This window comes from Typopeltis vanoorti, chromosome 15 (assembly GCF_054136105.1).
Source record: "Typopeltis vanoorti isolate ZY-2024b chromosome 15, IOZ_Tvanoo_1.0, whole genome shotgun sequence".
In the NCBI taxonomy this organism is placed as follows: Eukaryota; Metazoa; Arthropoda; class Arachnida; order Uropygi; family Thelyphonidae; genus Typopeltis; species Typopeltis vanoorti.
This window is the reverse complement of record NC_143563.1, coordinates 82,282,583-82,309,158: the sequence shown is the minus strand read 5'-3', so window position 1 is coordinate 82,309,158 and position 26,576 is coordinate 82,282,583. Positions and strand designations below refer to the sequence as shown.

At 34.6% G+C, this 26,576-nt stretch overlaps 1 protein-coding gene across 1 annotated transcript in view; it reads right to left on the bottom strand.

Moving 5' to 3' along the window:
• The window catches only part of rhea (Talin_middle and talin-RS domain-containing protein rhea), a 709,058-nt gene that overhangs the window by 419,693 nt on the left and 262,789 nt on the right, over positions 1-26,576 (bottom strand). The window contains exons 13-14 of the mRNA XM_090405775.1: positions 15,974-16,075; positions 2,761-2,837 (exon numbers count right to left, since the gene is read on the bottom strand). Coding sequence (XP_090261901.1) covers positions 2,761-2,837; positions 15,974-16,075 — 179 coding nt within the window. The remainder of the gene's footprint in view (positions 1-2,760; positions 2,838-15,973; positions 16,076-26,576) is intronic.

The following is a 26,576-nucleotide window of genomic DNA, read 5'->3' as shown; positions in this document are numbered from 1 at the left end:
CCATCAGGAATGTAACGAACCTTTGCAAGGCCTTTTTAACTAAAAGTGAATTAGTTAGTATCATAGTAATGTCAGGATTACTGAGCAAAAAGCTCTGGTTATTCATTCTGAAAACAACAAACTAGCCAAGAGAATACATTCATTGACAATCATAGCAAGATATATATAGAATTAGGCAAATTAGCCTAATCGTTAATTAACCTAATTAATGATTAGGTTAATTTGAAGTCAAGTTGGCTATGATTGGCCAACAAACCTAACAAATTAAGGAGAAAATGATGATGCAAAATGTACTGATAAATTTTAATAAAAATGTTATCATTTTTTTTAATTTTATGAAAATTTTATTCATATATATAAAATTTCATGTTAATTTGACCGTATGCATGGGCGTGCGTCCCGGGGGGGTGAAGTTTGGAGACAAATAAATACATCAATAAATTTTTATAATTATTGATTTAATTAAATAATTACATCAATAAACGTCTTTTAGCATTTTTTGATGTAATTATTTATCAATGTGAACTATAAATACAGTACATTACTTTCATTTTACATCAATTTCAGTCATCTTTAATTCTTGGAAAAAAAAAATTCAGAATTAATGCAGTTTTCAGCACAATTTCATATATAAAAAAATTGACCAGCATATTTTATTAAAAATCAACTAATTAATTAATCCCAAAATTCTAAATTAAATTATTTCAGTTTCAAAGCAAAAAAAATCATAAAACTAACAAGTAAAATAATATTAAATTACATACACTTACCTTTTAAAATGTATTTTTCTGTTCAAATTAGTTTCACTATAAATTTACAATTTACACTTCACTCGGTAACTCACTAGACACACAGAGGGAAAATGAACTGGTCTCGCTGTTCACAAATCAGAAAAAGATGAACCAAAAACAGGAACACGTGTTTATCGCTGCAATAAAATACATATTCTATGGCTACCCTGCCATGAGCTGAAACAGACCAACTCATAATAAAATTTTAAGATAGACAAAGTTTTCCATGGTCAAGGGTTTAATGTTATATCTCAATCACTTTTACGATTTTAAAAATTTCTGGAATTTTTTACTCGAGCCGGGGGGGGGGGGGGGGAGTTTATCATTTGTCTGTAGAGGGAGGGAACTCCCTCCCTCTGCAGACACCCATGACCACATGATAGTATTTTTATTGATGTATGAACGTTTTGAGAATGCATAGCGCATCAGAGCTCATCTTAATTGGTTCAATGCAATTAATTGCAGGATAACTTTGAATACTTCTGTAGAGTGGAGGAACAATCTGTTTGTTTTAAGATTTATTAGAAAACAACAATGAAGGAGAATGCTATAGTTGGTTGGTATATTTGAAATACTCAAAGATGAAAATATGTGAACCATCATTTATAAGACATGTTTAGAATAGGAAATGAAAAGAAAGAATAAGTGTGAGTAGAAATACTTTCATTAATGGTAAACGAATTATTAATCGTTAACATTTGTGATATGTGTGTCCTATAAGTTGCTGGGTAGAGCAAATAACACGATCCTATAAAGTCTGGGTATGAATAAGTGAATTTATGATGACATAATTAAAAAAAAAAACTTACGCGAGGAGACAGAGAATGGCAGGAATAAATATCGTTTGATGGAGCAGCAAATCATCTCGTAAAATTTGTTGCCCATGTTATGTGAATTTTTTGCTCTGGTTTGTGTATATTTCACTCCGTTTTCCAAGAAATTTCTTTTGTTTACGGAGACTCAGTATAAATAACATCCGATCATTATCCACACTTTCAAGAATCCTACATTCATCAGGTTTTTTTTTTTGTATCAGCAGTTCTTCTGTCTTATTAATCTCACATATTCTGGTATTTTGTTGTAGATCAACAACGTCTTATAATACACAGAATATTCATTTTTATTCAGGAACAGATTTTTTTACTGCCTGTTGTTTCCGAAGACTAGAATAAAAATGTGTCTATACTGTTAAAAAACTTTGCAACCTCAACAGATGCTATACTGCATAGCAAGAGAAACATTTTGGTTTTTTCTCCTAACATCCACTTTTCAAATTTTCAGTTCTAGAAAACATGTGTAACAGCTGTTTGTAATACAGCCATTAGATACAACAAGCGCTCAACTCATGCCAATGACAACATTCAATTGGATTGGTTGACACATAACCAATCACAGCCGCTAGGTGCTGGATGTACTCAAAATGTTAGCTCAACGAGTCTCGCCTTCTCCGTGGTATAAAAATGCTAAAACGCTAAGAATTTGACCTGCTGTGCCCTCTTTACATCTTTTCGAAGGACTCAAAGGTATATGCAGTTTGAAAGCACACCAGGACTATTAATGCAAATGTGACGCAATGTTTACGCGTCAAAAAGTACTCTCTTCATGAAGCACTAATGCTTTATTATCCTTGTCAAGAGGATAACGAAGATTAGTATATTGTGTTGAATTTAAGGAATCACCCAAAGTCTGCAAACAACTGGGGGAGTCTTTAACAGGAATAAATGCAAAAATATACAATAATATTGGTGATACTGATATTTCATGGTTGAGCACTGCACACTAGGAATATTCGTCCCTTATTTAAACATATATATATGCATGTGTGTGTGTGTGTGTGTGGGTGCACGCACACACACACACACACACACACACACACACACACACACAGCAACAACTCTGCTTTAATAATGTATTGACAGGAAAAAGTGATATACATTCTGCAAAATATGCTTGAAAAGTTAAAACTCACTTAGCTGGAGATACACTGACTTCTACCATGGTGGAGCCTTCATCACCTTCAATACCAAAGTGATCCTTTGCCTTTTTCTTTTAAAAGAAAGGGGAAAAAAAATCAGCTAAACCACATGTGGTATAAGATAACACTATACACAAAATCAAAGATAATACAATGGAATCTGTTTTCTTTTTAAATTTTATATGAATGACATTCTGAGACAAAGCTTTCAAATACAACTGACATGACACCACAAAAACATGTCTTCAAATTTTATTATAACATCTATAAATGTCACTGGTCTATTGTGGAATCATATATTTCTTTGTCAATGAGAGATATGTTTGGCTCATCCGGAATCACACTGTCTTTATCCCATTATCCCATAATATCCACTATAAAAGTTTATAGTAGATATTAAGAGTGAAAGTGGGAGTAAAATAAAGAGTAAAGATAACAGAAAGGAAACCAAATAAAGATGAGAGTGGGAACATAGATGAAAGGAAGGCAACACAGGAAAAAGAAAGGGAAGATGAAATGAGAGCAGAGCAAGTGGGAAAGAAAGTGAGGAATATCAGTGTAAAAGAAACAAGTGAGGTTGTGAGAAGAGCAATGTATGGAGATGTGATGATTCACAGTGTGCACAAGTGCTTGCCTTGGAAAAAGACAGTGAACTACGGAGATGAGGTAAGTTGATATGAATAACATGACAAAATTTGTGAATGGAGTAGCAAAATTTGACAGCAGTATGAGAATGTGCAGTAGAAATGTGTGAGAAAGGATAGTAAATGTGTTGCTTCAAATGTTATTTCAGAGTAGAGGAGATGAGCAATGATAATAAATGACACGATAATCTGCAAGAAGAGAAGTTTGACATATGTGGGTATATGAAGTATGTTCGATGAGAGAAAAAAATGCATATGTAAGAGATAGGTTGCAAATGAACAGAGAGAAGGATGCAGACAATTGGAGAAGCTGTAATTCATTGAGCAATTCAAGGATGTTCAAGGCAAGGAAATTAGATTTGACAGGGAATAACACAGCAGAGGTAGCTTCATGACTTGAGTGATAGGAGGTTGTATGGTATATCACAGAAAAGAATAGACTAAGAAAGTAATAACAGATATGGGACTAATAGGAATACTGGCAATGTGCGGCTTTCTTTTTCTATACAAATGCTAGGAGTATTAAGAATAAGGGGAATAAAGGTGTGGTCTTCCTAACAGACTCAGTCTATCTGAAGTTTACTGATGTCAGTGAAATTTGTCTACTACACATGTCCTGACAGAGTATATGCTGATTAATATAGCATTTTTTAGAAGGATGGGACAAATGGGGGGGGGTACATATGGTAGCAGATGAGGTGTGTCCTCTCGGAATAGTGTTTAGGAGATAAATGGCACCAATGGCTTTGAGAGAGTGTATAGTGCAAGGCAGAACAAGGCAAATTAGTTTTTGCAATTTTTGCACCAAGGATAGATAGATTTGGGTGAAATGGATGATTAGAAAACACACCAGAAAACAGGAACTGCATATAAAAAGATGTGGTCAGAAAGGATATAAAGAAAGGGGGAGAGAAGGAATCAGTTGTGTAAACAACGAATTGCAAGACAAGAAAGTGATCAGTATAGAAAGGAGGAGGAAATTAGAATACAAGAAGAAAAGACCAGCACCAAGGTTAAGAAAAATTTGAAAGTATTCCTCCATTATGCAGAAAGGAAAAATTATTGCAAAAGAAGGTGGAAGAGATAAGGAGGAATGAGAGACTAAGTCAAATCCTATGGAGCACACAAGTGTATGATAGTGACTGATGGGAATTCTGGACCATTCTAACTGTAGACATGTAATGAGGTCCTGGACTGTTGTGGGGCAGTTCATCCCATAGATGTTCAAGAGGATTAAGATCAGGGCTCTGGATGCCAGTGAAGTGTGGTGACATTCATCCATTTCACCTGGACACAGTCAAAAATGAGCCATAAAAACATATGACTCATTACATGGCACAATGCACCTTCCCCATGGACGTGTCTATTGACTTCTTTCCAAGCAGTGTATATACTCAAGAGAAGAGGCAAGCAATATAGTGATGTGGAAATGATAAAACAGTGCACGCTCAAAGTTGTAGCATGTCTTGATTCAGATAAAGTTAATAAATACAAGCCACTTCCTCTTTCATGAAGAACTATAACTGAGCTACAATATGAATTAGCTGTCAATATTACTGAACAGCTTCAAAAAATTTGCCAAAATGAAGATGCTTATTTTTTGATGAGTTCATTGATATTACTGAGGCACAAGTTTTATTTTATATCCACGTTATAACTGCAGATTTCAGTGTAGTGAGGAGCTATTCTCATGGGGAGAACTTGTGGAATTCATGTTGTTAATATTTTTAAAGATAAATATCTGGAAGCAAAGCTTAACTTGTGTAATTTAGTAAGCATATGCACAGGTGGTGCTCCTTCCATGAGAGGAAAAAATGAAGGATTTGTTTCATTGCTACAAAATGAAATACAAAATTCTGATAACATGATTTCATTTCATTGTATATTACAATTAACAAAATCAGTTAATAAAACGATGTACTCTTTTAAAAGACACATTAGGGAAAGTTATTCATATTGCTAACTATACTCAAATAAATGCTTCAAGCCATCACCAGTTTCACAATGTGCTTCAAATTGATGAGGAAACATAAAGTGTGAATCTTCCCTATTACTCTTAAGTACACTGGTTATCACAGGGAAAAGTACTAGGAAAAAAAGTTTCAGCACTACAAAAACAAATTACAAACTTTTAGATGAAAAAAAAAAAAATAAACCTTTTGAATTTTCTATAGAGGATTTCTGGAAAAAGGCTGCATTAATGTGACTTAATATCAAAACAAAACCAGCTAAATGTTTGTCTAAAAGGCAAAACCAAATTAACATATGAAATGTGGCAGAATACTCAAGCATTTAGGAAGAAGTTAATTATTTTTCGAAATTCTTCTTTCAAAACCTGCAATTTCAGCTGAACATTTTCCTGAACTGGCAAAGGCAGATGAAGAATAGTGCACTAATAAAATCTTAAGAAACTGTGATATTAACGAATATAGAGGAGTCACAGACTCATTGTTTGAAGAATACGACAGGTTAAAAGATTTTGAAAAACATGATCTCACACTACAACTGGCTTTCCAACCACATCTGGTTGATGTCTCTAGTGCACCTGAAAATTTACAAATGGAGCTGATTGAGCTCTCAGAAGACAATATTCTGAAATCTCTATTTGACAGTAAGAGAGATTGCACTGAAATATAGATGAATGCTGTCGAGTATCCAAAAATGCATCAACATGCTCAATTGTGCTGTCTTGTTTTGGCACAATCTACTGTTGTGAATCAACGTTTTCACACATTGTTCAAATTAAGATGGGTTTGAAATCATAAATGAAGAACACTCACCTGGAAGACCAACTGAAGCTGAAGTACAACAATGCTGAAACCAAACATCCACTCTTATCCAGTAGTAAGGAATCTCAAATAAGTCTTTAAGTTATGTATTACTTAGTTAAATAAATTAACAAAAGGCTTGCATTCCTAGAATATAATAAAGTGTTTTATTAACTGTTGAGGTGTTTAGTTTGTAGAACTCCATTCCTGAATTATTATTTTTTTTTTTTTGTAAATAAATAAAACACTTCTGGGAGTTTTGACAGATTTTTAATGTTGTAATATCGATATTCATACTGCGTGCATATGACCTCTGATATGATCTTATAATTGTAGCAAAATTTATTATATATGAAGTGTGTGGCTTTATGAGGAATCTGTTAAGTGATATGTGACCTTCTAATGCATAGAGGTTCCCCACCACTAGTCTAGGTACTATGAAATATCTAAACTCTGCAAATTTTTATCTCCTGCAACATATCTTATAACTCTATGAAGGTCCTGAGATAGTAATAATAATCAAAATAGTAATAGTCATCAATTTACCTATATGTACTCTCAAGGGATGTTCAGGCTACTATGACAGCACTACATGATTAAGTTTACATTATCATTAATCTCCTATAACAATTTTCCTCCAAACTAATCTATTACTTGCAAGCAGTCCAATATCGTGATATCTAATATTTGATATCATTTCTAAAGGCTGAGAAATAATGGGAATGTAACAAGGATCTGCATTTACGTTTTGTAGATCTGGTAAAGATATGTGACAAGGGGAAAGGAGAACAGCTGTTCATAGCACTATAAATGAATGCATAAATGGGACATTTTATACAGAGCAATATATATAGTCTTTGAGTTGAAAGTCAGCAGTTAGAATTGAAGGAGGCATTGGAAGGTGGTTTGATGTAAAATCAGGTACAAAACAAGGATGCATGTTATCTCCACTCTTATTCATCATTTATCTGGATTACATTATGAACAAATGTGGCATTAAACCTGATATCAAAGTAAATGTTAATCTCAGCTCTTTGGTTTATGGAGATGATGTTGATTCCTAAATAAATCCAGTACAAGTGTGAAGGACTCTTTGACTGAATTGAATACCTGTTGTAATAAATTTGGTATGAAAATCAGTAATAAAAACACAATGAAAACATCAAGTGCATCCTGAATGGAGAAACTGGAGAACAAATAAAACATTCAGCTATTTAGGCACAATTTTTAGAGCAGCTGGCAAATTAAATATGCAAATGGACAATTTTAACATATGGATAAAAGAGCTAGGCTAGAAATAAAACTTGATCAAAGCTTAAAGACCACAGATATGAGAGTTACAAGAGAGATAAGGAGAGTGATGGCATCAATGGCAGTATCATACTAAAATGAATATATTAGGGAAAAACTTAACATTGTTAGCAGAGCTGATCTCAGGTGTACAGATCATCACTTATAACACAATGGGAGAGGAAAAGTTAGCAAAACAACTGTGTTTTTGCCAGGATGGCAAAAAAAAACCAAGAAGAAGACCAAGATCTAGATGGATTGACACAGTAAGAGGTGTTTTAGAAGACAGAAATATACGATCTGATAATATTGGAGTCTTGATAGATAAAAGATTAATTTACAGGAATACTGTTAATAAGGAAGTTTTAGTAAGGATGTACCTTTTTCATGTTGTACAGGAAAACCTCGCTTAACACAAATTCGATATGCATGATAATCAGTTAGCGTGATTGAGTGAAATGACACTATTTCCCGCTTTAAGCAGGAAATAGTGTCATTTCACTCAATCACGTGAGTTTTGTGAGTGATTAATCAGTTAACGTGATTTACTGCGTTATGCAAAATTTTATGTTACCAATCTACAGCGAGTAGAAAAGCTAACATTAAGAGACATCAAAATGGCTCTAGTAATACAATAATTATGTGAGACCTGGGATACATCAAGGCTACAGTTTGGACTATATTAAATAAGAGCAAAGAATATGAAGAACAAGGAAAAGTTGCTACTGCTTCTTTAAGCATGCGGCTCACTCAAAATAGAAACCATTTATTTAATGATCAAGATGGAGCGTCTTCTATCACTCTGGATTGAGCATTATAACCAAAAAAAGCATACCTCTTAGTACAAGGAATATTCAGGCAAAAAGATGCGAGAAACTTGCTCGATTCCCATTTAGAACAGCTAAGCGAGTATGATCTTCTTCAACAAGAAGAACAGCATGCATAAGAAGAAGATGATAAGGAGTGCGAACAAGAAGAGAATGTTACAACTAACAAGCTAACTGCAAAAGAACTTAGGGTGGTTTTCAAATCACATTGAGTATGTTAATGAAATTTTGTTTGATGCTGATCCTGATATGGAACAAAGCTTTGAAGTCTGCCGAATTCTTGATAAAGCGATCACCAGCTATCGCAAATGGCATGACAAGATGAAAAAGTCAAGCACGATTCAAATATCTTTACTTAATTTTTTTGTAAAAAAGTAGCTTAATCAAATGTTTAAACATTAAATAAAAATTTAAGCAATTGATTTTTATTAACTTTGAGGATTCTACCCTCTAACATAGCTTATACTGTAATTTTTTTTCCCTAAATTTATACAAACTGATGGATGAATTATAATTATTCCTATTGTTTATTGTATTTGCTTAATGCGACTTCGCTTAGGGCATATTAATCGATGGATTAATTAATTGCATTAATGAATTGATGAATGTAGTGAGCCCCCTGGGCAATTCTGACCACAACATAGTGCTTCTCCCTCATGTAACAACGTTTGCACAGTCACTCCCACACAAGAGTAGTTTAGCATTATAAGGGTGCCAAATGGGACAGTGAGACTACTATGCTTCATTCCCATGTTTAGACTATTGTTTCCGGTCTTCCAGTCCAAACGTATGCACTGAACGCATCACCAAAGTGATCCTCACTGGCATGAAAACATATTCCCCACACTACTCAGACCTGCCGTCTCCTAACTAAACCCTGGTTTTCCAAAAAATGTGCCAAGGCTGTACAAATGAAAAATCATTTGTACAATCATGAGTTGGTGAGAGCAATTAGACTAATAAATGACACATCTCTCACCAACTCACTCCCCCCACTTTCATATACACGCTTGGTCTTTGCAATCTGTATATTCTAGAAAAATTTCAATGGGAAATGTTCATCTGAAACAGCATCAATAATTCCCCCACCCTGTACTAAGCCCATTGGAACACATACAGCAGCTGCCCAACATCCTTTCACAGTACACCTCAAAACCCACAGAACAAGTTTCTTTTCCTCCTCATTCATCCCTGCTACTGCAGCACTGTGGAACAATCTTCCCCCTGACATATTACTCAAGAAATACAACATACAGGTGTTCAAATCAAACATAAACAAGTTTCTCCTTTCACAACCCACCACCCATATACGGTACTAATGTACTATAGGTTGACCAGTCAATCTCCTATATATGGGCAAAACATTAAAAAAAAAAAAAAAAAAAAAAACTGCATTAAGCGAGGTTTCCCTGTACTATCATAATATCCGGTACTGTCCAACCCCCACAATGGTACATATCAGAAATGTCATGACAATGATGACAGTTCATTTTTCATCAAGAAATGTGATATATAAGAATATGTATCAAATATACACAAAAAGCTCTGCAAATTTTGTATAAATTTATTTGATATGTGACATCTTATTTTCAATACAAATCTTGGAAGACTCTGGTGTCTGAAAATGTGTCATAAAACAAAATAAATGAAACAACAGAACAGGCAACTTGCATTTTTGTTTTAATCGCACAACAATTTTGAGTTAAAATAAAAATAGATAACCTTATTCCATTAGATTTCTACTGGCATTAATTTTATGAAGTACTTGAATTGGGATGAATTCCCAATCATCGGGAATTCATCCATCTGTCTAGGCCGTCTGAATTATGCAGTGCAGCCACTGTAAGACTTTTATATCATCATACTTCAGCATTTCTGGTCAAATATCATCTACTCCTGCTTTTCCACATTTCAAGCCTTTGATGGCTTTTTCTACTTCAAGTATGGATATGTATTCCTGACTGTAAGCAGTTGAGTGTACGAACAACAAAGAAATGATAGTCCTGAACAGACTGATTTAGAAGGACCATCCATTTTACTCTGTAAAGTTGAAAATGCTGTCAGAAAACTAAAACCACATAAAGCTGCAGGTATAGATAATATCTCGGAAGAATAGTTGAGGGCTCGATGAAGGAGGACTGAAATTTCTAACAAAATTATGCAATAAAATATATGGAACTGGATTTCTACCTAAAGATATTAATCACTCAATTTTTGTTCCAATTTCCAAAAAAACAAAAGCTACAAGATGTGAAGAGTTCAAGACATCTTCTCATCAGTCAAGTATCAAAAGTCCTTCTATACGTTATTCTTGAAAGAAATAAAAGAAAAATAAACATAGAAATAAAGGATACACAAAGTGGCTTCAAGGAAAATGTAGGTAAAAGAGAAGGTATTTTCAATGTCAGAACCATGATAGAAAGATATCTAGAAAAACAAAAAGATGTGTATCTCTGCTTAATAGATTACAAAAAGGCATTCGACAACGTTTAACATGAACAATTAATTGAAATCTTTCCAAAAATAGGCATGGTTGGAAAAGACATTAGGCTAATTATTATCATTATTATTATTTCGGGCAAACTCCAAGGAGCCGACAGACTCATCGAGGAAAGCCCTAACATCATGTCAAGAACAACTGTTCGACATTCACACAGTATCTATCATACCTCGTCTTGAACTCATTCACAGTCATAGCATTCACAACAGACTGGCAGCTTATTCCACTCATTCACCACTCTCCAAGTAAAAAACCTAGCTCTAACACCCTTGTCAACCACTCTCTTGCCCAGCTTCTATGTATGGCCCCTAGTCCTCCCATCACCAGTCCTATTCTCAAAAATATCTTCTGGATTAATCTTATAGAAACCCTTCAGTAATTTAAATGTCTCAATCATATCACCCCTTTTCTGCCTATCAACCAATTTTTGCAACCCACAAATCTTCAACCTGTTCTCATAAGGTTCATTCCACAGACCTGCTATCATCTTGGTCATTCATCTCTGGATCCTCTCAACCTCCTCCCCATCCAGAAGAAACCCTGGTGCCCATATCTGGGCACAGTAGTCTAGATGGGGTCTTATCAAGGCTCAATACAGAGGAACAATAACTTGTTTGTCTCTGCTTGTTAAAGTATTTTTCAGAAGCCAAGTGATTTGATGAGCTGATTTAGCCACTTTTGCGATGTGCCACCTAAACTTCAACTCCCTATCCACCAACACTCCCAAATCCCTGGCCTCATCATCAATCTCCTGGAGTACAGTTCCACCAATATGATATACTGCTGCTAATCTTTTCACCCCAAAATGCATAACCATACACTTTGCCACATTAAATTGACATTCATTTTCCTTAGCCCAGTCCACCAAACTATCCAAAAACTAATCTTTATCTAATAACTAATCATTACTGGAAACAGACTGCATCTTTGAGAATAAATAGAGAGACCTCAGAAGAATTCCCAGTTCAGAAAGGTGTGAGGCAAGGCTGTGTCTTTTCTTCGATTCTCTTTAACCTGTACACAGAAGAAATATTTAATAAAATTAGTAACCTCAAAGGAATCACTGTAGGGGGCAGAAATATTAATAACCTAAGATATGCAGATGACACGGTTCTTCTAGCTGAAAACAAATATGACCTCAAAACTCTTATAGATGAAACCCTCAAGTACAGCGAACAGTATGGCCTCAGTTTCAACTTTAAAAAGACAAAAATCATGATATTTTCAAGAGAAAAGGAAATACCAAAAATATGCATCAATATAAAAGGAAATAAATTAGAACAGGTGTAAACATACATATACCTCGAACACTTGATCACAGAGAATGGCAGGACAGAAGATGAAATTAGAAAAAGGACTGAAATTGCAAGGTCAACTTTCAACAGTATGAAAAATCTACTAACATCTAGAGAATTAAATCTGAAAACAAGACTAAGAATCTCCAAATGCTACATATGGTCTACATTATTATATGGAGTAGAGACATGGACATTCTCTAATCTGAGTGTGAAAAAACTGGAGGCCTTTGAAATGTGGCGAAGAATTGTGAGGATATCGTGGAAAGACAAATGAAGAGGTACTAGAGATGGTAGGCGTAAACAGGAGCCTGATGAAAGAAATTAAAAAGAGAAAAGTCAGCAATTTTGGATATATTCTGAGACATAAATTGCCTACAAAGGACACTTCTCGTAGGAACTGTTGAGGGAAAGAGAGGAAGACAAAGACTGGAGTGGATGAAAAATATAGAAGACTGGACCTATCTCTCATATGAGGAATGCAGCACAAAGGCGCAGAATAGGACATGGTGGAGACACATGGTAGTCAATCTCCTGGAGGGAGAAGACACCTGACAGGACTCCATACTTCAAGGATAACTTTGTCTCTAGTTTTCATGTCAACTTTATCATCTCTAATACCTTTTACAGCACTCTTTCCTCCATTTCCGAGCTTTTTCAACAGCCTCCAGAATATTTTGCCACCTTTCTCATATTTATTTTCTATATTCTTACCAAAATCTTCCCATGACTTTTGTTTAGCTAGTTTTACACAGTGTTTAGCTTTCTTATATTTGTCTCTGTATTCTTTAAGAGCACAAGCTGACTTATTTGCCAGAAACTTTTAATATGATTTCTTCTTTTCCTTCACTGCCTCTTTAACTTCCTGTGTCCACCATGGAGTCATGATTTTTCTATCCTTGCAGACAACCTCACCACATTCCTCTCTGGCTGAATCAATCAGGATTTTCTTCAAAGCTTGCCATTGAATCTCCAAGATTTGGTTACTGTTCTCAAACTCTCATTTTTTCTTCAATAATCTTTGTATATTTTACTCTATTCACATTTGAGAGCTGCTCAACTTTTATTCGCTTTAAAACTTTCTTACATGTTATTCTTTTCAATATGAAATTCAATTTTATACTGCTCAAGATTAAATAGTGATCACTTCCAATTTCAAATCTGTACACTCTAGTGCCCTGCACCAGGGAGAAAACATCACTATCAACAATAACATAGTCAATGAGACTTTTCTTATTCCTTGCCTCTTCTCTCCATGTGAATTTTGCACATTTTTATGTTGGAACATGGTGTTAGTAATAACCAGTCCATGTCCTGAGCAGAAATCCAACAGGTATTTGCCATTATTATTAGTTTTGCTCTTTTCTCCAAATTTTTCCAAAATATTTTTGTATGTCTGACAATTATTTCCTGCTCTACTATTTAGATCCCTAACAAGGACCAACTTTCCATTTTCATTGTGTCAGTAGCTTTCTCTAAAGCCTCAAAAATTCCTCCACTTCTACCTTAGTGGAACTTTCTGTGAGACCATAGGCACAAATAAGTCTCATTGTCCAGTTCCCCATTCTCATATTTGCCCACATCACTCTACTTGAGATTGCCTGCTGTTCAAGAAGATTAGCCTCATATTTAGTGTTGAATACTATGGCTAGTCCTTCTTTTCCTTGATTGTCATTGCCTGAATATAATATTTTGTATATATTGCTCAGATAGATCTCACCAGTTTTTGTCTTTTTTGTTTCAGTCACCCCTATTATGTCAATCTGGTACCTATCCAATTCCTCAGCTAGCTCCATTTCTTTGCCAATGAGGCTTCTTATGTTGATAGTACCAATCTTGAACTCTGGTGATGTTGAGTTGGGGTGTGTTTTCAGATTTGTTCCAGTAGCTGACTTTTTGCTGTTCGCCCTGGTTCCCTGGCAAAAAGAACAGGGGGGGGGGGCTTGTTTAACCAGGCGACGTTCCAGTCAGCATGAAATTTTGTCATGTTGTACTATCATTTTGTATTTTGATTTAAACCAATAAGAATACAATTTGGTCGGCTAAATCCCAGATTGCCAGCCCATCCTCGTTCATTCAGTATACAGGTAGATACCCAACAGGGTGCACCATGAGAAGGTGAGGATTGGACATTAGATCAGAAGCCCTGAGTGGTTCTCCACATTCCTTTAAAGGCTATGTGGAGGTCTCCTCTAAGTTATACAGCTTTGACCCTTAAGCACTCCAAAAAAAAGGGTTAATAACATAATTGTCACAAATAATGAAGAAGGTAATATAACATTTTTATTTTTGATTAATATTTGTCTCTTTTTAGTACAAGATGTGACATATTCAGGAAACGACAACAAACTTGACAAACTTGCAAATATTTTAAAATGGAGTGGACAGTGATATTTTCACTGGAAAAATAAATACCGGTATCAAAATTTAGTTCAACTACATAGTTTTACTAACATTAAACTAAGTATTCAATTTTTGCTGTTTAGTACTTTGTGGGTCCTCCTCTTGCCTTTATTACATCTTGGCATTGGCAAAATAAATTTCCTGATAGATGCAACTGTCAAATTCATGGTTCCATACCATTATAATGGCTTTTTTTGAGCTCCTGAAGTGTTTTCAGCTTCTCCTTCTTGTGTATTTCAGTCTCTAATTGGTACCTCAAATTCTCAATGTGGTTGAGATCTTGGCTGAGTCATGGCTGCAGTAGTCACTGAATCAAGTGCTCATTGAGTCACTTATAAACCTGCAACAAAAACTAAAGCTTTTTTTTTTTTTTTTTTTTTTTTTTTAAGTACTAACTCAATTCGTATTGTACATTTCAGTATAATAGCAATACATACACTTTTTTCCCTATGACAAGGGACAGAGTCATCCTGAAAAATGCAGTATGTTGTTATGGTAAACTGGTAGTAGGCAGCAATTCTCTAAAATTTTCTGGTACACTTGTACATTCACTGAACCTTTTGTGAAATGCAAGCAACTAACACCATGGTATGACATGCAGCTCCAGATCATCTGACTGGCTGACAATTTGACTGCTGAAACCACACAATCAGGGTTGAATTTATTTGCTGATCGTGTTTGAATTATCTGTCTGCCATCTGCACCCAACAGGTTAAACTTTTTCCTTATCAGAAAAAGTGACTCTTTTCCACTGATCAGGGATCCATTTGGCATATTCTCTGCACCAATTCAACCAAGCCAATCTCATATTTTTGGTTAACAGTTAACAAGGACTTCTTTTTAGGCCACCTGGTTATCAGTCCCTGTTGAATGAGTCTTCTCCTGACAGTCGCAGAGGATGTCACAACTCCCATTTGTTCTTTCCAATTCCATGTCAGTGGGACTGGGAAGAACACAGTGTGTGTGTCATCCATCTCTGGATAACCTATACCGATTTTTATGGCTTTAGAACTCGATTTTGGCATGGTGTAGACAGTAGCATTCTTCCTTTCAGTAGATCCAATTTCATTCACCTTCAACAGCAGCCATACCACTGTAGATTGACTACAGGACACTCTTTTAGCTATTTCACGAGAGAAACAGCCTTCTCTATTTAAAGCTTGAATTTCACTTTTTTTTCTGTGAAGTGTTAACTGCACATAATTAGTCATAGGGATCTTAGCACAAAAATGCAAAAAATAGCTCTTGCTGTCTATTAATAGCATAAAAAATGCTGATACAATAGCAGCAACTATTACATTATACAGAATTCCATGGGAATGGTAGATGATGCAATACAATGAAATATCTAATGATAAACCAACGAAAATGACCATTTAACTACTAAAAACTATATTTATGTAAGGTGATGTGGTTCTATGAACATGAGTATGTGTGTATACATGTTAAACATATAAAAACAATTATAGTGCTTTCCTACCTTTTTTAAAATTATGTCAATATAGCCAGCAATAAGCTGTGAAATTTGCTCGCCTTCAGTAGTCTGAACAGAGTAATATGAATCTGAATAATCTCCAAAATCCTAAAAGACACAAATAAACATATATAGTTGTTTTATTATCACACCCAATCATCTATTAAACTAAAATCATGCACAAGATCATTTGATTTGTTATTTTAAAAAAATAAAGTTTTTTTCTTATTTGCAAGAATAAACTATTAAACCTTTAATTACATACCCACAGTTTTATACTTATCTTACCATTTCCTTCAAAATTAGTGTTGTTGCCATCTTTCAAGAACTCTATAAATCCACACCATTTAAGTATGTGATACAAGATTCACAAAAAATTCAAAGAAAAAAATGAAGGAGAGCATAAATAAAAGAATGACATTACTTCAGAATTTTGTAAATGGAGTTTATCCATTAATAATTCATTTGAATGATTTCTAAATTAAGACAAACAGACTACTGTCTTGTGCCAACTCAGTAATATGGCTTTTGGCATCACCCATACTAGTAGTTAATACAGGTAAGCCAAAGCTCAGAGGATGCTATCACAACAGGTGTGTGTGTGTGTGCACGCGCGCGCGCGTGTGGGGGGGGGGTGGGGGGGGGGGGGGCAAGTATTAAACCACTGTTTTCTAACTCATGAGAGCTGCTGTTCCTACGTGAATAGTAATTAGTCCAATAGTTGATGGCATAAACAGACCACTCCTCCAAACCTGCCAAACAATTTGCAAAATACCTGCCCTCCCAAATGGTCAACTCTCCCTCCTTTATTAGAAATTCTATTCACTTAAAAATCTTAATAAAAAAAAATCTTAGCCTAAAATCTTCAGATATCATGGTCAGTTTTATTATTACTTCACTGTTGAAGATATGCCATTGACAGAGGCCCTTGACTTTATTAATAACGTCAAGGGTCTGTCAGTGACACCACCACCATCCTTTTCTAAAGTCAAAAGCAAAATTTCTCTCCTGACATATTTAAGTTATTCAATTGACCATATATTTAGGTTATTTTACAAGGAATGAAAAATATATAAAGAGCTAAATAGGATTGCAATGGGTTACCCTTTTTCCCTGCCCTTCAGTCAATTTCTATGTGAAATTTCTAGAAAATCAAGCACTGAACATAACTACACATAAATCAATGTTCTGAATATACTATGAAGATAATAAGTTTGCTATTTTGTCACATGGTCTAGAAACATTAAGATACATTTTTAGTGCATTTAAACAGCTAAAATACACTTTGCTATAGAAAAAGAAACTAACATTTGTTTCTCTTTCCAAGATATACTATAGTTAGGTTATCAAATGGTTCATTATCCTTTTCAGTTTATATGAAATACTGGAAGGTACTTAGTTAAGCAATTACACCAGGGGTCGGGAACTGGAAGCTCTTGGCTAAACAAAGTGTGGCTCTTTTATATTGAATTAAAAGATACATAATTAATACAAACAACTAAATATTGTTTTTTGACACGGTCTGTTCTTGGTGCTAGATACTATGCATGTGACGTGTGTTAGGCATGAAATTTTATGACATGAACAACTGACAACTGAGTTACATTTGAAATACCGCTAAATGTTAACCCTGCCTAAGGTAACTAGCGCCATGGCAAAAATTTGAATTAATTGACCAGCTGTCCTGTCAAACACCACAGTTTTTAGATACATATGGATTTTAACTGTCAAAATAAATATTCTGTTAGTTAACTTATTTATTGTGGTACTAAACTGGTGTTTAATTTAGTGTCAGGTAATGTTATGCACAAATTAATTTTTATTATGTTGAATTTTGTTTTTACTTGCAGATAAATTTGTGATAGTAACCCTCCTAATATGATTGCAATGAGTTCAAGAAAAAAAAAATAATCGAAGAAAACAGAGGATTCAATAAAATGTGGATAGAGAAATTTGCATTTATAGAAGTATATGGAAATCCGTAATGTTTAATTTGCCATCTATGACTTCAAATTAACAAATCAAGTAATGTCGAACAACATTTTTGAGGTAAACATTTAGACTTCAGTAAAAAATATCCTGAGGGTGATAATAGAAAAAAAAGCTATTGAAGAATTACAAAAGAAAACATTGCTTCAACAAAGAAATTTGCCAACATGGACGAAATCTTCATCGAATACTACTGAAGCAAGTTTTTTGTTATCCCTTGAAATAGCAAAAAGCGGGAAAACCTTTTACCGATGGTGAATTTTTTAAAAATTGCATGTATAATGTCTCTGAAATTCTATTTAAGGATATGAAAAATAAGGACGAGATATGTAAAAAAATTAAAGATTTACTTCTTTCGGCTAGAACTGTCAAGGAACGGATTGTAACAATTTCTGCAAAAGTTTCAAATATGCAAATTATGGATATTTCTGCCGATTTTATATCTATTGCGGTTGATGAATCAGATATTTCCGATATGGCACACAATGCTGCGCGATGGTTAAATATATCACATCTTCCAGTATTTGAGAAGAACTTCTTGATCTGCTAACACTTAAAGGACACACTACAGGTCAAGATATTTCAGAAAACCTTCTAACAAGTTTACAGAATAAAAATATAATATTAATAATATAGTATGCATTGTGACGAATGGCGTACCTTCTATGATTGCGAAAAATAAAGGGTTTGTTAAATTATTCTCCACATGGAATTATTTCATTTCATTGCATTTTGCATCAAGAAGCTTTAGTTGCAAATTCTTTGGGATTATTACCACAACTAAAAAGAGTGATGGATGTTAATAGAAAGGGGGATAGTAAATCCCTTTATGTTTTTATAGCCGGGTATGAAACTCGGATCGATATCCATCGAAATCCATAGAGTTTCATGCCGAAAAAACTATCGGCGAAACCCAAGTGTAAATGATCACTTGGGTAGTACAACACCAGGGCAACTCCATGCAAAGGCGGAGCAAGCTCCGTCACTAACTTTAATATTCTCTCATAATGTAAAACCCAGCTCCTAAGAGATGTATATATTGTTTTACATTATGAGAAGAGGTCACTACCCAGACCGGTTTCAACTTTTTTTGAGGTCTCATCAGTGAGTAGGTAGACCTGGAATATCAAGGTTTTAAGTGAACACGAACTTACATATAGGGATTTTTATTTTTAGAGGAACTAGGTAGTCAACATAAAGATTTAGTGACATTTACATCTGTACGATGGTTATCAAGAGGAAAAGCATTAAAACGTTTTTTTCAGTGCTTAAAAGAAGTAGCAATTTTCTTAACTATAAAAAATTATAACGTAAATCATGTGGAACTTCTTAGTAATTCAGAATGGAAAAAAAATTTTTGTTTTTTGATCGATATGATATGATATGACAGAACATTTATTAAGCTAAATTTGAAGTTGCAAGGGAAGGGAAACACAGTCTTACAATTACTGAAGGAAGTCCTTATATAAAAGCATAAAGGGATTTACTATCCCCCTTTCTATTAACAATTTCGCTGGTAAAATAGCCCTTTGGCTTATTAAATTAGTGATGGATGTTGTTGTGCCAATGATCAATTTCATCTGATTTCAGGCGTTGAATCACACACTTTTTGACATATTTTTAGAGGAACTAGGTAGTCAACATAAAGATTTAGTGACATTTACATCTGTACGATGGTTATCAAGAGGAAAAGCATTAAAACGTTTTTTTCAGTGCTTAAAAGAAGTAGCAATTTTCTTAACTACAAAAAATTATAACGTAAATCATGTGGAACTTCTTAGTAATCCAGAATGGAAAAAAAAATTTTGTTTTTTGATCGATATGACAGAACATTTATTAAGCTAAATTCGAAGTTGCAAGGGAAGGGAAACACAGTCTTACAATTACTGAAGGAAGTCACCTTTGAACAGAAACTGAATGTTTTTCAAAGATGTTACTGAAGAAAAATTTATATATTTTGAAAATCTAAAAAATTATAGATTTAATTTAAATCAAGAAAAAGTTGATAGCAAAATATTCGCTGAAATGATTACTGTAATTTCAGGATTTAAAAAAAAAAAAAACATCAGGAGATGATGAAATTTATATTACATCCGTTAAATTGCAATTTGAAATTAATAGATATTTAAGTTTTTCTCAGAATATCAATTGCAGAACTACAAATGGAGCTTCTGGAAAAAAACTTCAGGAAATGGTAGCACAAATTGAAGAAAATGAGTTAACTATGGAAGAAACACCACAGGAAATTAGATTTAAATGTTGGAATTCTTTCCCAACTAATTATTCAAATGCCAGGCGACTTGCTTCTGGGGTTTTGACTCTTTTCGGTTCAACGTACAATTGAGAACAATTTTTCTCTTCAATGAATTACGTTAAAAATAAGTATAGGAACAAATTGACTGATGAAAGTTTGAAAGCCGAATTACTATTAAAGTGCATGACATACAATCCAGATTTAAGTAAATTGGCTGAGAAGATGCAAAATCAAAAGTCTCATTAGTGAATTTTAAATTAAAACAATCAGATATCTATTAAAATACATAATATTGTATTTTTGTTCGAACTAATTCTTTTTGCAATACAAATTCTGACTTTTTTGCAATATTATACTTACTTAAACATGTTTTGTGATTAAAAACTTATTCAAACTTAATGTTGTTTTATTTATCGAACATATAAAAAATTTATATGCAAACATAAAAGTGGTATTTTATATCTGGACGTACTCAATTAAAAACAAATTTACCTAAGTTTGAACTAACTGCAACTTTGAGTCACCAGTAAAAATCGAATTGAAGTTGCGGCTCCCAAAATTTTGTTTTAATTAATTTTTTTGGTGGAATGGCTCTTTGGTTCAAAAAGGTTCCCTACCCCTGAATTACACCATCATCCATCCTAACAATATAACATTCTCGAAACATACAAAAAAAAACCTATCCAATCCAGGGTACATTTGTAACGATAGCTAAAGTTCTATGCAAATATAATCTCCATGCTACGTTCAAACCACAAATTTGGCTAGCAACTTTATTCCATTTTCATAAGGATGCTTCATCTTTTTGTATATCTTGAAATGTATAAATTCCTTGAACCAGCAACTGTATGTCTGTTAACAGCCATCCAGAAGAAAGTAAAATTCAGCATCTCAAAATCATGTGTATGATTTGCCATATCAGAGCAAATCATGCTCTGGATATTCCTTCAGGATTCAATGAAAAAAAAAAAAAAAAAAAAAAAAACGACTGTGCTGCAAAGAGGTTACTATATGTCTGAGAGACTATTTTTAGAATCAACATCAACTATGAAGTATTCCCCTAATTTCAACAAGTACAGATGCATTAATTGGCCAAAGATCTGGGAGACAGTCATTCAAAGATCACATTAATCCTGATTTCTCTGAATTAATTTCATTTATCTTGTTCCTAGAAGACAACTTGCTAGGACATTAGTTCCTTTTATTTATCTGAACTGTTTCTACAACAATCTTTTAAAGTGTTGTGTGTGTGTGTATGTTTAACACAGTTGTAATTTATACTCTGAAGATGCCAGTTAGAAATCTAGTGAAACATTACTTAGTTCAATAATTACAGGCAGCCCTCGATTTACAACAGTTCAATTTAGGGCGATTCACAATAACACCGGATGCCTGCATGTGCTTTCTTATTGTAGTGTGGTCTGACTGAGAAACGACTGCTAGCGTAGTTTCTCAGGTACTCTAGTGTTTGAGTGTTTACCGAGCTACTATGACATATGTATCCAACCTAATTTTACTGTTGAATCTACCTAATTGTTCTATTTAATTTTTTTTTATATGCATACGTATTTAAATTGATAAAGTATGTAATTATAGCTTGTAATTGTATATAATTATACCATGTCTGATAATAGAAGTGCAGAAAAATTAGCAGAACTTGGTGTTAAGAAGGAGCAAAAATCAATCACACTTGAAAAGAAGATGGAGGTGATTCGAAGAATGGAAGATGGGCAGACATGTGCTAATGTCTGTAGAAGTATGAACTTATCTCCATCGACTGTTACTACAATTATAAAAAATGCAGATAGAATAAAACAGTCTGCACAACAATCTATGGCAGTACTAAATGCAAAACATGTAAGTTATGGCAGGGGTAAGCTTCATGAAAAAATTATCATCATTATGGGTGGATGACTTGAATTAAGAAAACATTCCTCTGATGCAAGCTGTTATAACTGAGCAAGCAAATACAATTTTTGAGGATCTTAAAAAGACAGATGGAGGTGAAAAAACCTTTTAGGAAGCAAAGGTTGGTTCATGATATTTAAGTCTCAAAGTAAGTGACAGTGTCAAATTATGTGGTGAGGCGGCAAGTGCAGATGTTGCAGCAGAGGCTGCTTTTCCTAAAGAATTTCAAGACTGTGTACAAGGAAATTATCCTCCTGATCACATTTTTAATGTTGATGAGACTGGGCTCTACTGGAAAAAATTGCCATCACACACCTTCATTTCCTGTGAAGAACGTTCCGCTCCAGGTTTTAAAGCTGCAAAAGATAGACTTATGCTTTTGTTGGGTGCAAATGTCTCCGTAACTTTGATGCTTAATCACAGACACCACGTGCCTTCAAGGATCTAAAAGTCATGCTGTCAGTCTATTGGAAATGGAACAAGAAAGCTTGGGTTACACAAGATGTTTTTATAGATTGGTACTCAAATTATTTTTGTCCTGCCATGCTTTGCTTCTGTGAAGAAAATGATTTGCCAGCCAAAGCATTGCTTCTCTTGGATAATACCCCTGGACATCCTCAAAACCATCCTCAAAACGGAGTGCAAATGTAAAAAGGAGTGTAATCGCATCTATTCGACCTTACACTGAACTCCTTAAAGAAAGAAAAAGAAAATCTAGGCAGTTAACACTGGATACTTTTTTCAAAAAAAATGGAGGTGATCCGAAACTAGGAACTTCAACATAGAAATATGTAATATCTTTTCGAAGTTTCATATTTTTTGGATATAATTTTGTTTTGTTTTCGTAATTAATAATTTTATTTTAACAAATATATATGTATGTATTATCAAAGCTTTAAATATAATAATGTTACACATACTTCATGTGCATATTTTTGACTGCGTGGAACATAACTTTGTACCTCCCAATAAAATTGGGTTCATTTTATGCCAATTCGGTTTACGCCCATTTTTTCAGGAATGGAAGTGAGGAGTAAACCGAGGGCTGCCTGTACTTATTTTCTTCTGTTGTTTAGACCACAAAACACTGTTATGAATGAGTACCACATAGGAGGTGCTTACAACAAAATTAAAAGGTTTTATTGCATCAGATCTACTTAATGATGCTGCATTTTATGGCAACCAAAAATTATTTTAAAAAATTATTTTATCATCCATTATGGGATTGGTTGGAATTATGAATGGAACAACTAACGACATGAAGAAAAATTGGATAATTTCATTTCATACCATAAGTACTGATATCGTAATTACTTGATAAATACCTCTAATTATTTATTTTATTTTTTTTTAAAATCAGACCCCACGCACAAAACAATGCAAATCCTAACACATCTGTACTGTGTGTGAGTGACAGTTTAAGAAAATAAAAGGAATCTGCTTGGCATGTTTCTTGAACATGCTGAAGGTGCAGTCACTAGGAAAAAAAGCTTGAATGAAGCTGTTCCAAAGCACACAAGTAGATTCAATGAGTGATGGAAGAGAAGAGAAATCAGTTCAGTAGGTTGAAGCTTGACAGTAAATGGATGTTGACCATAGCTGCTTGTATTCTTACACTCAAAGGAGAAAGAAAGGAATGATGGTGGACAGTTCAGCAGAACGGCGTCTAAGAAAATATACACAGAGAATATCTTCAAAAGAGTGGTTCAAGTGAATCTGTGAGAGAAGAATCATTATTTAATTGGAAGAAAGTGAGTAGAGAAAAGCACAAGGCCCTGGGTAGTAAAGTACTGGTGTGAAATTATTAGAGGAGGAAGTCATCTGTCATGACACATAGCGAATGATCAGTGTGGAAGCCAGGAAACCAATTTCAAAGGGCAGAATGCAGACCATAAAACAATCACTTACTGAATAGCTTTTTGTGCAAGATCTAATCAAATGCCTTAAAAATGTGAATAGTGGCCACAGGAGTTTCACCAACTTTCTATGGCTTGTGTCCAGAGGAATAGCCAATTTCCTATTTATTTATTTATTCTTATGGCAAAAGCAGCTACAGGTCAATGTCCAGACTAGAAAGCCAATCTAGGGCCTCATCTGTCACCTCGTGGATGTCCTGGAGGCCACCACCATGAAATTGGTGCCTTGGACAGTCATTCATAATATGAGTGATCATCTGGGCCACAGCAGAACGGTCACAAGAAAGGTGGTCTGATAGTCTCCATTTATGCAGTAGGTAGACACATCTGTCCTGGTTAGTTCTGATCCTGTTGATAGATCACCAAATCTTCCAAGGAAGGGCAAAACCAGGCTACGGAGCACAGGGGTCTTCAACCAGGAAACCATCTGTTGAAAGATTGTTGGACCAGTGTTCTCTCCACACGTCAGGTGTTGATGGTAAGGTAGCTGAAGAGAGTTCATCCATGGACCAGAAAGGTTTCGTGATTTTAGGCGAATACTAGGTGGATTTATGAGTCTGGTAGAGCAGGAGTTTCTTCTGGAAGCCTGCTTTAATCTGTGTTGTCAGGGCCAGGACCTGGTCACAGCAACTTCTTCCCAGCCTGAAGCCAGCTTGTTCAATCGGGAGTGCTCTTTTGATGAGTGGTGAAATTCTTTTAAGGAGAATTTGTTCAAAGAGCTTAAAGGTGGAGCAAAGCAAGGAAATAGGCCATAGGTTTTTGACATTATTTGGATCTTTCCCTGGTTTGGGCACAGCAATTATTTTGGCTTCCTGCCACAGTTTTGGTAGTTTTCCAGTTGTTATAATATTTGAGAAAAGGGTGGCCAGCCATGTTTGACCTCATTGGCCAAAATGTTTTAGAAACTAGAGGAGGAACTACCATCCACTTCTGCAGTCTTGCCATTCTTGGTGAGTTTCAAGGCTTCCTGCACCTCTTCAAGAGAAACTGGCTGTACAAGTTCAGGAAGCTCAGAGACCATCTTCAGATTTTTTCTGATGGAAGATTGCACAGTTATTTTCCTGGTAGAGGCTAGGACTTATCTTAGAGGTTTTCAGTAAATGATTAGCCATTTGATCAGGAATTATCTCTGGTGGTGTGTATATTGTCGGTTCTGCACCCCTTAATTTTCTCAGAAGTGACCAGCTTTTCTGGCTAGATTTGGTGAAATCAAGTTCATGGTTGAGATCCATCTCTCCTTTCTGTTTTTGTCAAAAGTTGCTATGAGTTCCTTAACAATAATTGGATCTTCAGTTTTTTTCATATTTGGATAAAAGTTCCTCGGTATCCCTACTCCAGCATGGGATGTATTGTTTTCTGCAGCACTGTTATTCCATAGACAATTTCCATTGGAAACTTGCTATGGAATAACAGTGATACAATCCATACTGTTGGTCATTAATTAACTTAACTAGTGGGCCTCCATGTGATTAAGGTTGCCGAAGTATTTCTCTGGGATGTCTGAGTGTGGAAGATATTACGATGCGGCTACATCATTAAGTGTACATCCACATATCTATGGATAGGATTTTAAGTCAGCAAGAAAAGGTTATTTATGTAGTTTCACTATCAACAAATTTTCTGTTATTTGTCAAGTCTCCATTACTACCATATCTTAGTGCCATGACAAATAACAGATTTAAGCAAAAAAATTCGATGTAATAAGCAGTAAAGACACTAAGATTTGTCAGTACTTAACAAATAATATTAATTTGGGAGAAATTTGTTGTTAGGAAACCTTCATAAATAACTTTCTCTTATTGACTTAAACCCCTATCCTTATATATATGGATGTAAACTATATATATATATATATATATATTTATGGCTCCCAACCACATAAAAGCTTCTAATAAACCTATGGTACATTTGTACTGTGGGTGTGTGGGTGAATGATTTTTTTTTAATGCTTTTAATCTATTTTTTTGGTATTTTTTATTTACTTTTTTAACATGAGAAACTTTGCTCTAAAGACCAAACATGGAACTTTTTCAAGCCACTTCATGGCCTTCAGTAAGTGGGGGTGGCGGTCTCATGTTGGGCAATGAATTTCATCTCTCACCTAAAGACATTCACAAACATCCATGCCCACGACAGGATTCAAACCCACAGCCTGTTCGTTGGAGAGCAGATAGACTAACCACCCAACCAACTAGGGAAGCATCATAATATCTTTCATCCTCAAAAATCATTGCTGGCTTTTCCCCATTGGTTATCCTGGTAGCAAACACATGCTCTGCTTAACCTTTCTTATTCCATTCTGTTTAAGTGGCCATACCACCTCAGAAAACTGTGCTCTCACATTAACTGAATGCTAACAATATCAAGTTCCTTCCTAATACCTTCATTTTTAATGATTCTTCCAGCGATGCATTTTCGAATCCTTTCATCAGAATTCTAACATTTGTGTCTTGTGATCTTCAATCTAAAGCATTATTTCTAAAACAACTTTATAATCATCTATAAGTTAAAAATCAGTTTAAACACCGTGTTTCATATAACT